The sequence below is a fragment of the Pinus tabuliformis genome, chromosome X (genome assembly GCF_031772625.1).
Source record: "Pinus tabuliformis cultivar Carrire ecotype Pingquan chromosome X, CPIR1, whole genome shotgun sequence".
NCBI classification, from domain to species: Eukaryota; Viridiplantae; Streptophyta; class Pinopsida; order Pinales; family Pinaceae; genus Pinus; species Pinus tabuliformis.
Genome location: NC_142308.1, coordinates 1,723,856,431 through 1,723,870,464, shown reverse-complemented (window position 1 = coordinate 1,723,870,464; position 14,034 = coordinate 1,723,856,431). Strand labels below are relative to the sequence as shown.

Below are 14,034 nucleotides of genomic sequence, written 5' to 3'. Positions count from 1 at the left end.
TAGGATTTGGCAATGGTATTGGTATTTGCATTGGGATATGCTGGCATTATTTTTGAGGAGTCCCTTGCTTTCAACAAAAGTGGTGTTGGACTTTTGATGGCTGTCAGTTTATGGGTAATTAGGAGTATTGGGGTAAGTCTTTTCTTTTTAAATTGAAATTCTTGTTACAGTATCTTCAACAGTGATTCAATGCTTGTGATTGATTTCCTGTCCGGTGCTATTGATAGAAGATCCTTGATCTATTTTACAAGACCGATTTGGAGTAAGAAACTGATATTTCTTGTTTGATTCTTTTTCCTGAAATGTTATTTAAATGTTTTTGTAGACACAGACAAGAATAGATGGTTGCCTATAAATTTCAGCCCAGTCTGTACTAAAGGGCCATGAATATTGGCCCCCCAGTTTTGTTTCTATTCCTTTTTATTATACCCCTTTGTTGCTCAGTTTTTAGCTTATCTTGTGTGTCAGGCTCCATCAGCTGATATAGCTGTTGAGGAATTGGCCACAAAATCTCAAGAAGTTAGTGAGATAGTATTCTTCCTGCTGGGTGCCATGACAATAGTCGAGATAATTGATGCACATCAAGGATTCAAGCTGGTTACAGATAATATCACAACTCGGAAGCCTCGTTCACTTCTTTGGGTGGTAGGTTTTGGATATTCATTGCTTTACTTGCTTGTTTTGTTGTTTTTCTCTGAACGATGCTGGTTAAAAGTTTTCTTTGCTTGTCCATGTCTAAATAGTAAATATTGAATTTTCTGTAATATTAATAATTTTGGAGTACCTCTTTACTAGCCCTTCATGGTGCCAAGTAATAGCAAACAATCAAAATTGAAGTCTTAAAACACATTCTCCAAGGTGCTAGGGTAAATAGCTTCTTTAACAATAAATCCCTGGAACATGGTCCATTGGCTCCCTATTTGTGGCATTCATTCAACCCCTTCGCTATTCTTCATTGCTGATATTGCTAATTTGCTTGACCTTTCATTAATGTTATCATTTTTTTGTCACAAGCACATTTTCTTTCTGTTTATAAACTGATGTTTTGGTAATAACCTTTCCATGCATTATCAATGGGAATAAGCTCTCATTCATCTCATTGAAATACTCTTAGCAATATTTTGATTTGATAGCTGGAAAAGATGCAATAGTTGAGAAAGATCCTATACAATATTGAACTCAGAAATATTACTTATCACAGAGGCTGATCAGAATATATAAATTTGAGTTTATAAAACATTCAATGAGAGTTTTGAAATAAAAGTCAAACAAAAAGAAGAAACGATGGTTTGTATTTATTTTGATAAAAGAAAATATATTAGCTTACGGGGTGTAGAACACAGAACCACACTGATAGAACACAACCAATCTAGACTTATGACCAGAACCAGTAGCATACTTAACTTCATAAGTCTAAAAAAGAGAAGAATGGCATATTGTCATGCACCAGGGGAGTGCCTTTTTGAGCCCAGGCCTCTTTCCTCCTCTACATACACTGGGGGCTGCTACCTTGTCATGAAATATGTCAGATACTCCAGGCAATTGCATATCTCTCGTTCAAAGGTTTCCTCCTCTTCATTTTCTTTTTGGGAATTCAATACAGGATAACCAGCTTCTCCATAAGAGCAATCAATTTATCCTCATAATTCGGCATAACATTACATCTGTCTAGGTCTCTGAGAAGCTTGCTGAACTGAAAGATTTCACAATATAACTCCACTGTAATTCTAGAAGTCTTTGGGGTTGATGGAGCCTTATTTGGTGAGCTTTCTGGCTTGTCAGTGTTGGTGCCCTATTTTGTAGTTTGAGAATTGCATGTGTGCCCTTTTACTGCAAAATCTAGCACCTTAGTACAAAGTCTCACAAAGCATTCTAGATTAAGAGCAACAATGGGATCAGTACCACTGTCACATTAATAAATATTCCCTTACTGTTTTGTGGTTGGATGCCATCCCCACAAGGGAGGCTTCCCCAACAGATCTTAGGGATTAGATTTCCCAAGTGCTCCCAGGCTAAGTAACCCCTAAGGGTTCCACTTAATAAAATCTCCCATGGATAATGTTCAATAGATAAGGTTCTGGGTGAGGTAAGATGTAATTCCAAGACAATGAGTTCAAAGGACCCTTTGGTTAAATCTTGAGGACTCAACAAATCTTAGAAAGGTTCAAATAGGTTCCTAAACACATGTTATCTTTAAATTACAAATTGCTATTATAAACTAGGGTTTCAAGTAGCAAAATTACAACATGCAAAATTTATAACAACAATAGCAAAAAAAGCTCAAACTTAATAATAGACAAGTGAGAAGCAAAGGCTATTTAATGAGTAAACTAGAAAGAAACATTATGGCAATTTTCAATGGCTGAAAAAACATAAAACAAGAAGAAAATCCTTAGACGTTGGCGAGGCTCGAGGGTGAAGCTTTAATACTTCACACAAAGCTCTTCGAATCTCATAAGGCTAAGTGAAATAGGTGGGATTGTTGTTGAAGAATGTAACTAGTGTCGGTCTTCATAATAGTATTTGAGTCATGTATTTATGAAAAAAAAAATGAAAGACTATTTATAAAAGAAAATTTTTATTGACTTATTCTTGGGTCAATAGTCAATAGGTCAAAGCACCCATTGAGTGCTCTAGCATTTCTGTTTAAGTCAAAGTCAAATTTATTATGTAAGAAACCCTTCTTGGGTTCATAAGGTCAAAGAAAGAAATTTATTCTGTCATGTCAAACACTCCATCCATCAAGTCGGCCTCAAGTTAGTTCCAAAAGTTGGCTCCTAATTATTCATGTCGACCTCATTTATAGGCAGAAACAACTATATATACCTAACTGAACTCGACCACACCCGAAGCAGTCAAGCAAATTCGGATATATTACAGAATAGCAAAGTTAAGGAAAAGGTAGCGAAGTTTTACAAGATCGAGACATCATTGCATGACTGAAGTATTAAGTACAAGAATTGAACTCTATTACAGGAAGCCGAAGTTTGAAGTCTATAATTACAGAAAGCAAAAGTCTATATGATTACTGGAAGCCAACGTTTCTGGAATTACAGGAGATGTCAAGAAGGATAAAAAACTTGAAGTTCTGTTCTAGAAGAAGAATACTTCAAAGGCTGACTTGGTGGATGGAGAGAGGTTTAGCTCAAGGGTCTGTTGAAAAATCAATGCTTATAGGAATTAGGGTGTGATTCTTCTTTCTTGATAATTACTTGTGAATTATGTTGGCTTCTTTCACTTCTTTATTATTTTATCTTTCATCAAACAATTACCAAATTATATGTATATGAAGATCACAAGAACAAGAGACACAAGATGTAGGCGCTCAGCCAGGGCAAAACCCCTATAAGGGGAAAACCCAGTCAAACTCTTCCTTCAGTAGATTCAAATCAAGATGAGACACTTCCAGACTTCTTAGACCTAGACAAAGACCTCCTCCAACCACCAAGTCAACCCTTCCCTTCAATAGATGATCCTTGTCAAAGTCTCCAAGTAACAGCTCCCTGGCGGAAGCTTCGATCCATAGTTTTAAAACTCCGACTCCGACTCCGACTCGGCCGAGGATCGACTCCGAAACGGTAATGACTCGGCCGGCTCGATTTCAATGACTCGGTCGTTGTAAAAAATACATTAAATATTTTTTTTTTTTTATAAAAAAACATAATTTTAAAGATTTTAAACATAATTTTAAAGATTTTCATTCATGTTTCCAAACACACAACATTATAATATAGATGGAAGACAACATATGATCAAAGTAGGCTCATGAACCAATCCATTATATCAAAATGGTACCCAATGGCAATACATAGTCAACTGTCATACATGATCAAAGATTCAAAACAAAAAACACATAACCAAGGAGGCTAGAAATGGCCTCTACAACAAAAGTAAACTTCGACGGTGACCAGACTCCAGTACTAGTACTACAGTACTACTGGCTAGTAGCTACTGCCAGAGGAGCCAAGATCATGTCGATCAATCTCTGGATCATCATCATCAGAGTCAGACAGGGGGCCCCATGGCTCCTCCTCATCATCATCATCTCCAACTGCAACTGTAGAAGTGGTACCACTAGCAGGCTGTGCAACTGCAGCAGATGCAAGCTGAGATAGAGTAGATATGCGGCTGTGCTTCTGTCGTGGCTGAGCAGAGGAAGCACCTACAACTGGAGTCCTTGCTGGCTGTGAGACTGAGGCTGGTGGATTGGGATCTGCATTCAACTGAACAGGCTGGAGTTGAACAACATGTTCAAGTTCAACCGATGTGTCCATATCTAAATCTAAATCAAGATCCTCATTAGGATCAAACTCTGCTGGATGACTCTCCACTACCCAATCTGATGTTGGATCAATGTCTTCCAACACAATGGGATCTGAATCAGGTCTTTTGTTCAGCAAATGGTTTCGTCTGAGCCGAAGGTTGTATTGGACATAAACTAGATCATTTAACCGTTTTTGATCCAAACGGTTTCTCTTCTTTGTGTGAATCCTCTCAAAGACAGACCAATTGTGCTCACACCCAGATGCACTGCAAGTTTGACTCAAAATACGAATTGCAAACCTTTGCAATTCAGGACAATGGCCACCAAAGGCCTCCCACCATTGTGCTGCAAAAAACATAGGAGTGTAATGAGTTAGCTCAATAAAATTACAAATTATATCTAACTTTCAAATTATAAACGATTTAACAAACTTAAAAAAAAAAAAGGTAAAACTATTAAGAATTTGAAAATTGAAATTTTTGTTTACCTGGCTCATCTGCTTCTCTTGCAATCTTTGCTAGGTTCTTCCCAAAGGTACCTGATGCATTGCTGAAGATATTGGCCTGTCGGTGTATCTCCAGCTGATCAGACTCCAATGGGATCATGCGATCAATGCAATCAATCAGTCCATCTGTGACCTCCCCCCTCAAAGTTCCTGACTCCTTAGCTTTATAATGATACCGTGGGTTCAAAAAATACCCAGCTGCATGTATAGGGCGATGGAGTTGATTGTTCCATCTTTCATCAATGATTGCCCAAATGGGCCCATACTTTGCCACTCTATCCTTGTATACTGTCTTTATTTGCTCCTTTGCTTGATCCATAGCCTCATAAATGAAGCCCATAGCCAACCTTTCCCCATCCACCAACCGCAACACCTTTACTAGTGGCTCAACAAGCTTCACAATCTCTGCTGCCTTTCTCCAAAAAGTTTCTTCATGGACTTTCCTTTTCAATTCTTTGCCTTCCGGTTTGTTAGACCAATTTCTTTGATTCCATTCATCACTGGAAAACATCTTTTGCAAGTTTCTATGTTGGGAAAGCATAGATTGCAATGTCAAAAAATGTGTAGCAAATCTAGTGATGGCAGGCCTAATAATATCCTTGCCTCCAGTGTGTTTCCTCATGAGGCTCAAAACCAATGTATGATTGTAGATAAATTTTGTTATGCTTTTGGCATGATCTATAGTGTTTTTGACCCAATCTAATTTTCCAATATCCTCAAGCATGAGGTCTATGCAATGTGCAGCGCATGGGGTCCAAAAGATGGTCTTGTGTTTTTCCTCTAACAGTTTACCAGCAAGAACATAGTTAGAGGCATTATCTGATGATTTGAACAACATTAGCCACCCCCACCTCCTCAACAACTTGATCCAATAGCTGAAACAACAAGTGGCTATCTTTTACCTTATCAGATGCATCAACTGATTTTAAAGACATGGTTCCCTGTGGGCAGAAGACAAGAAAGTTTATGATGGTACAGTTTCTTTGATCAATCCATCCATCTGACATGATGGTACACCTTGTTCTTGCCCATGAGTCCCTGAACTCTTGCAAATACTCATTAATGGATTGAATTTCTTTCTGCAAACGAAACCCCCTTAGCTTATGCATAGTAGGGCCTTTGAAGCCTTTTCCAGCAACATGTATGGCATCAAATATAGGCTCATAATATGGTGAATGAGTAGCATTAAAGGGGATATCAGCATCATACCACCATCTAGCTATGTACTCACAAGCAGTCTCCCTCAATTCTTTCTTCCAATGGTCATCTAAAGTGGGCTGCATTTGGGTTTTACTAACTTCAGGATCATGTGCATCTGATGGAGAGGAGGGAGTGAAATAACTTTTGATAGTCACATCACCCTTTTTCATTCTACCCTTTCCCTTATCTTGAACAGAACCAAAAGATGGAGGAACATATCGGAAAGGGTTGGATGTATCAGTTTGAGGGATAGAGGAAGAACCCTCAAAATCATAATGGGGGTTGGCAGCCATCATTTTTTGTATCTCCCTCTTCCTCCCAATTTCAGCCTGTATGTCTCTTTGCCTAGCCTTATCTTCTTTAAATTTCTCAAAGCTGGCCAACAAATTCTTCCTAATCTCCCCAATTTCTGGTGAGGTACATGGGGTAATTTGGCCTCTAATCCCTGCCAAGTGTTGTTTCAGCCTATTAATGCCCCCAGGACCTTCCTTAATTTTCCTATGGCAAAATTTGCATTGCATTTGACTATCAACCATTTCAACATATGCCCAAGCAGGATCTCTTGCTCTAGGTGCCATTTTTTGACTAGGAAATGAAAGCAAACAATCTGAAAATGAAAAAAAAAAAACCTTGATTTAATGTTCATTTATTTGACAAAAAACACTCTTTAAGCTTTCTAGATATGCACCTAAAATTTACTAAGCAAAAACAGATTTATAGAGGTGAAAAAAAATACCTCCAGGCACAAACTGCCTCTTCAAGCTTGCTCCAAGAATCAGCTCCTCAATGCTGCTCCAAATGGCTGCCCAAGAAGCTCCTCACTCCAGCTACAATGCTCCTCCAAGACTCCTCACTGCTGCTCCAAAACAAACTCAAGAACTGCTCACTAACTCTCAAAGAAGACTCTCACTCAAATGCATAAGATTGCTGTGAGTGAATGAGAGCACTTGGGTGTGTTAAATAGGGTTTGGGAGGGGGAAATGGACCCCAAAAATCATTTAGCAAATTCATATAACTGCTTGGAGTTTAAACCAACCAAAAAACACTTTAAAAATCCATTAAAATTTTATTAAATCGCAGTTTGACGTGACGCTGGGCGTTTTTTTGTGACTCGACCGAGTCATAACGGAAACGGCCGAGTTGGCCGAGTCAGCCATGACTCGGCCGAGTCATTGAATGACTCGGCTTAGTTATGGCTGACTCGGCCAGTTGAACCGTTCCAAAGGCCGGGTCATAGAAAATGGTATTGGCTCGGATCAACCCGGCCGTTTCGGTTTCGAAACGGCCGTTTCTTAAAACAATGCTTCGATCTAGAATTTCGGACCTGCAGTAGACAAAGAATTTCGTCCCCAACAACTGCCCAAAAACTTCGCACGTGTGAGAGATAGATAGCCTAGAAACTCGAATAAGGTCTTCCCAACAAATTTCATCCTTCTCCAACAATTTCGCTCTCTTTTTTGCCTCTTTTCCTTGAAGATCGAACTTGTTGAGTGAATGCTCCAAATAGGTTGAATTGCCTCTCTTTATATAGCCTTTATGTTGGGTCGAATTGCCCTAATGTAGGCCGACTTCATGGGGATAGGGCCGACTTGGTGTGGAGGTGACAAATAACCTTTTTGACTAAAAAGGAATTCTTTTTACATGATACAAAAGCTCAAGAAGGGTCTAATAAAAATGACAATGACTCTAATGACTCAAGACAAAACCTAGAAGCCTTCAATGGAGGCTTTGACCTAGAAAACATTGACCCAAGCATGAAACCCATGCTTTAATAAGTCATTTTCTTTAATAATAAATTTCTTTTGACAAGTACAATTATGAAGACCAAAACTAGTTACATTTTCAACATTCCCTTTTAACTAGGGAGGTATTTATAATTACTTACATATAAGAGTACATGGAATATTTCAAAAGGAAATGAACAATGAAGAGTTTTAGCACACTCAGTGCTGTGGACTAGATATCTGACCAGGGTATTCTATCCGGGTGGGGACTAAGGGGACTCAAGCTTTAGCCATTCTAGATACCATCAGACTTTTAAGCTCTACCACCAACCCAGGGATCTAGGTGCGTATCCAATGTCAGAGCTCCCTGACCAATGCCACCCTCCCTCTTCGTGATCCAGACATCCACACATAGGTCTGCCAAATGTCCTCCCAAGCATCTTGCCATAAAATGCTTCATCTCTCCCTATGAACTAAATCTGTAACATCAACCAACCCAAGCATGCTTCTAAAATATTCAAATTTCTTATTCATAAGAGATTTCGTCAACACATCAACTACCTGTTCATTTGTTAGGATATATTGTAGCTTCACGACCCCATCTTGTACCAAACTCCTAATGTAGTGGTACTTGTTGTTGATGTGCTTCATCGTTGCATGGAATATGAGGTTTTCAAACATCTTGATGCTGCTTTGATTATCACAATTTATCACTGTAGGATCCAAAGGCTTTCCAAACAAATCTGACAAGAGTATTCTTAACCAACAACTTCCTTTCCTACTTCACATGCAACAACATATTCCGTGTCAACACTACCTAAGGCAACAATATCTTGTTTTCTACTCATCCATGAAATCATTGCAGATCCCAAAGTGAAACATCCACTGGTAGTGCTTCTTCCATCAGTCTCACTGCCACCCCAATCAGAATCAGTAAAACCTGTTAGCTTGACTTCCTTTCCATCATACTTCAGACAATGATGTATTGTGCCATGTAGGTATCTCAAAATATGCTTGGAAGTTATCCAATGATCATGACGGGGCTCCAACTGAAATTGACTAAGAACATTTACAACAAAACATATATCAGGTCTTGTATTTACCAAGTACATCAGAGAACCCACCAACTTATGATAGCTAGTAGGATCGATGAGACTAGAGTCGGAGCTTCTCAACTTCTTGAGATTGGTGATCATGGGAGTAGTCATAGGCTTGGAATCCATCATATCGAATTTCTGCAACATCTTGATTATGTATTTACCTTGACCCAGATAAATCTCATCAAGTTTTTGCCAGACTTCCAAGCCCAAGTAATAGTGCATGAGTCCCAAATCTTTCATCTTGAATTCAGCTGCCAACATTTTCTTGCATTCTAGTATTTTGCGCTCCACACCTATAATAAACAAATCATCCACATATAGTAGTATAATGACTGGTTCATTCTTTACCACCTTAATGTAGATATTTGCATTGACAAAACTTTTGACGAACCCAATTCTTAAGAGATATGCATCCATCCTTGCATACCATGCCTTAGGAGCTTGCTTCAAGCCATATAGGGCTTTCTTGAGTTTGCAAACATGTGTATCTCTTCTATTTATTTTGAAGCCTTTTGGTTGTTCAATGTATACTTCTTCATCAATGGTTCCATTTAGAAATGCTATTTTGACATCCATTTGATGGATATTCCATCCCATAGTAGTAGCAAGCGAAACAAAAGATCATATAGTAGTATACCTAGCAGTCGGAGCAAAGGTTTCTTCATAGTCTATTCCTTCCTTTTGTGAGAAACCCCTTGCAACGAATCTAACTTTGTATTTTGTCTATGCTTTCGACATGATTGATTTTGTAAATCCATTTTGAGGTGACAACTGATTTGTCACTTGGTATAGGAACTATTTCCTAGACCCCATTGTTCATGATGGATTGATATGCTTCTTGCATCGCCTTCTTCCATTCTTCTTGATGAGCAACTTCTTCAAATGTTGTTGGTTAAACTTATATCAATTTTGTCATGTAAGGTGCATTTCTTGAATATCTCTTGGTCTTTTGCTTTCTCTAAAAGTTCCTTTAGTATCTCCATGTCCTTCAGCGTCTTCAAATGTAGCTTTTAACCAATTTGGTCTCTTCTTTGTTTCGAGAATGATTACAGGTTGAATAAGCTCACTTGGTCCTTCTTCTTCTTCTTCTTGGTTTGTAGTTGTCATGATGCTCTTCTTCAAATAGTGGTACATCTTCATCATTAGATTCGATTGGTATATCCTTGGATCTTTTGTAAGCATGATTTTCATCAAATATAACATCCCTGCTAACTTCAATTTGTCTTCCTTCCTTGATGTAGATTCTATATGCCTTTGAAGAAAGACTGTAACCAATGAAGATCCCTTTTATGCTTGTAGAATCCAATTTCTTTCATTTGTCTTTTGGAACATGGATGTATGTGAGACACCCAAAGATTTGGAGATGGTCTACACATGGCTTCTTCCTTGTGAATGCTTCTTTTGGTGTCATATTATCAAGGATTCTATGAGGACTTCTATTTTGTATATATACTGCTGTTGTTGTTGCTTCATAGAAACTTTGGTAGACCTTGATCAAATATCATAGTTCGTATACATTCTTCAATTGTTCTATTTTTCCTTTCTACAACTCCATTATGTTTGGGATTGTAGTGAACAATTAGCTCCCTCTTCATACCTGGTTTTTTACAATATGCAATTAATTCTTCTGAAGTGTATTCCCCACCATTGCCGGATCTCAAAGTTTTTATCTTTCTTTTGGTTAAGGTCTCCACTTCGGATCTAAATTCCTTGAACTTTTCAAATACTTCGTCCTTTGTCTTGAGAAGATAGAGCCATGTCTTTCTAGAGTGATCATCAATGAAGGTCACTTAATAAAGATGGACTCCAATTTTGATTTGGGGTAGCATCGGATGTGCTCCAACCACGAAATTTGGTGGAGAGGTTGGGGCACATGAGATCTCCAATACCCAGAAAGGGTTTGGGCAGATTCTAAACAGATTAGGAGATATTAAATAATTAATATTTTTAATGGAGTCCCTAAGTCTAAACTTAGGGAAAATAAAATATTAATGTGTATTAATATGAATCTGTGTTAGAATGGTCCAAAAAACATGGATCAAGCCAGATCTAATCTTAGCAGTTGATTAGGGACTTAATTTCGGCCGTTGAAATGTCAACAGGAAAAGTATAAGAGGAGGCTTGAGGGTCATTTGGAGAAAACACCAGAGTGATTAGTGATTCTATTCTCTAGAGCGGGGTTTGCTAAGAGAGATAGAATCAGTGATCAGGAGAGCTGCTGAGGGGCATTGAGTACAGAGAGACAGAGATAGTGCCGAGATAGCAGTAGAGTAGCTAGAGAAAGAGATGTAGGAGCAGTCAGTGCTCACGCAGGGCCACGCAGAGGCAGCTAAGTGCTGCACAAAGCACCAGAGGGGCCAGCGGAGCTGACACAAAGGCTCAAAGAGCTGAGCAGGGCCTCCTGGGGCTGACGCAGACCAAGATAGACTGACGCAGTGCCAACATTGGGCTAGGAGAGGCTGACGCAGTCCAGATTGGGCAGACGCTGTGGTTTTTGGGGCAGATTGGTGCTGAGTAGCTGTCGAAAGGATTATCCGGGGTTTCAACCAGTAGATTTGTCAGAAACCTAGAGGTATTACTGCTAAGGAAATTCTTTGTTGGGAAGGCTAGTTTCGGCACCCAGATTGTACTCTGATATTGCTTAATAAGAAAACCTTCAAATAGCTGCATCGGTTTTCCCACATTGGGTTTTTCCGGGGACATTAGTCCAAAAATAATGGTGTCATGTGGTGTGTTTGTTCTTGTTTCTTTTAGTTGTTGATTTGTAATATGTTGAGCATGCACTAGTGTTTATTTTCAGTATTTACTTTGTAAATAATTTGTTAAGGAAAAATAACAAGTGGGTAGGAATAAATCAGAAAAAGTGCATGAAGGGTTTCTAACTAAGTAAAATTAGAAACTTCAACATGGTATCAGAGCGTGATTGCAGATCACAGGAGGACTAAGAGACATCAGCCGACCAGAGCAATAGCAGTAGAAAACAGCTGTCCCGAGGTGACAGAAGCTGTTTCTAGCAGCGCAAAAGCCAAGGAGTGTGATGCATAGCCAGCCAGAGCCACGCACAGGCAGCCGGGAGCTGCGTAGAGCCTTAGAGAGGCCATTGTTGCTGACGCAGAGGGCCAGAGGGCTGACACAAGGCTGACTTAGACCCATCCGGGGTGACGTAGGGCCAACATGATGCAAAGAGGGGCTGACACAGTCCATAGATAGGCAGTTGCTGGGGTTTAGAAGGCTGCAGGAATATTGTAGAGTGGAGCTGGTGAGGTACTGTAGTGAGAACAGTACCTCACAGAGCAAGGCCAGAGGAGTTGCTACCAAGGGTTTCTAGCTGAGGAACTCGAATTAGTGTTGCGGTTGCACAAGACGATCAGAGTAGGGGGCATCTCGACAAGCGACAGAAGGATTTCCAAGAGGGAAATCAGGACTCAGAGGGAGTCTAGAAAAGAACTTCCATACGTGAAGCAGAGACTCAGAGGAGTCGAACAGAGAACTTCCAGGAGGGAAGTAGAGGAGCATCATGGCACTACACGGAGTAAGAGACCAGGATAGACTAGACGGAGCATCGAACTTCGCAGTCTGGAAGGCCAAAATCTTATCCGTACTTGACAAGAATCATGTCAAGAACTTCGCCTTGAAGGTAATAGTTGTCCTAGTCGACCCCAGTGATAGTGACAGGTATGAGGAGGTGATGGCGAGGGCCAAGTGCATTATCCTTGACGTGGTCAAGGATCATGTGGTACCACATATAGCCGAGAAGGAAACAACATTTGAGATGTGGGAGGCTCTCAAGAAGCTGTACCATCATACTTCTGTGCAGAGAAGAATGCTACTTGAGAATAAGATGAGGTCGTATCAGATGAAGAAATGTCAATCAATTGACACCTTCCTCGGAGGACTGAATGAGATCCGAGACCAGTTGACTGCTATAGGAGCGACATCGGATCAACAGCTTATGGTGAGGACAGCCCTGAATGCCGTCTCAGAAGATTGGGAAGTATTTGTCCAAAGTATCCTGGGCAGAGGGATTCTCCCACCTTGGGACGAGATGTGGGCAACTCTTCGCTAGGAAGAGATCAGACGGCAGTCGAAGACAGGTAGCAACAGCAAAGGGATCAAGGTCAAGCAGGAGGAGGAGGATGTGGCCCTAGCATCTGAGGGAAAGCGGGAGAAGCAGAAGAAGAAAGATCTCTCCAAGATCAAGTGCTTCCATTGTGGGGAGCTGGGTCATTATGCGACCCAGTGTCCAAGGAAGAAAAGTATGGGAGAGTCTTCCGAGACTAAAGCAGCGCCAACACGGGCAGAGAATGAAGTTTTGACAGACGATGACTGTGCCATGAGTGCACATGCACCATTTGAGCGAAAGTGGGGAGACATCGAACTGTAGTCAGGCAGACTACAGGCGATGAGGGGCAGGATCCTTGAGGTACCCAGCCTCTTGGATTAGACCTTGCTAGAGGAGCCATGACGAGGAGTAGCAGGATTGGTTGGGTGGGTAGAGACGGATACGGATGGAGCGGCAGAGAGAGCTACAGTGCAAGAGTCCTAAGACATCGCGAGGCTAGCAGGCTGCAACAGTGCGAGAGGCACAAGAGTGTTGCACCAGTGTAGGACGACACAGAGAGGTGTGCAATGGTGCGAGATGCAGGAGAGTTGTTGTAGCAGCGCAGAGGTCAGAGAGGGAGCACTTGTTAGCGGCAGAGGGAGCTTCAACACCAGTGGGTGTCTTTAGCCCAACAGGGAGGTCAGTTGGGAGATCAGTTACTTACTTCTTAGTAAGTGAGTTGCAGTGCAGCAGTGTGTGGCACGATGCAACATGATGAGAGGAGATGCAGTGCGGATGCAGTGCTAGGAGAAAGGACTAGCAGTAGCACGGATGCAGAGGGAGTTGTCATACAGATGCAGCAGTGGCAGTGGCAGAACCATGGGCAGTGGTACAGGAGGCAGCAGTGCAGAGGATGTTGGGTAGGAAGACCTAGCATCAACATAGGTATCGATGCCGGATGATCAGAGTAATACCTAGTGAGGAGTATTGCTAGAGCACAATCCTCGCTAAGAGGGAGTGTTGATTTGGGGTAGCATCGTATGTGCTCCAGCCACGAAATTTGGTGGAGAGGTTGGGGCACATGAGATCTCCGATACCGAGAAAGGGTTTGGGCAGATTCCAAACAGATCAGGAGATATTAAAATAATTAATATTTTCAATGGAGCCCCTAAGTCTAAACTTACGGAAAATAAAATATT

The 14,034-nt window shown here is 40.7% G+C and overlaps 1 protein-coding gene across 4 annotated transcripts in view; it reads left to right on the top strand.

Moving 5' to 3' along the window:
- LOC149146658 (sodium/proton antiporter 2-like) overlaps nucleotides 1-14,034 on the top strand; it is a 307,652-nt gene that overhangs the window by 35,085 nt on the left and 258,533 nt on the right. For all 4 annotated transcript variants that reach the window (XM_089448111.1, XM_089448112.1, XM_089448113.1 and 1 more), the window contains 2 exons: nucleotides 4-132; nucleotides 469-645. In XM_089448111.1, the coding sequence (XP_089304237.1) occupies nucleotides 4-132; nucleotides 469-645 (306 nt within the window). The remainder of the gene's footprint in view (nucleotides 1-3; nucleotides 133-468; nucleotides 646-14,034) is intronic.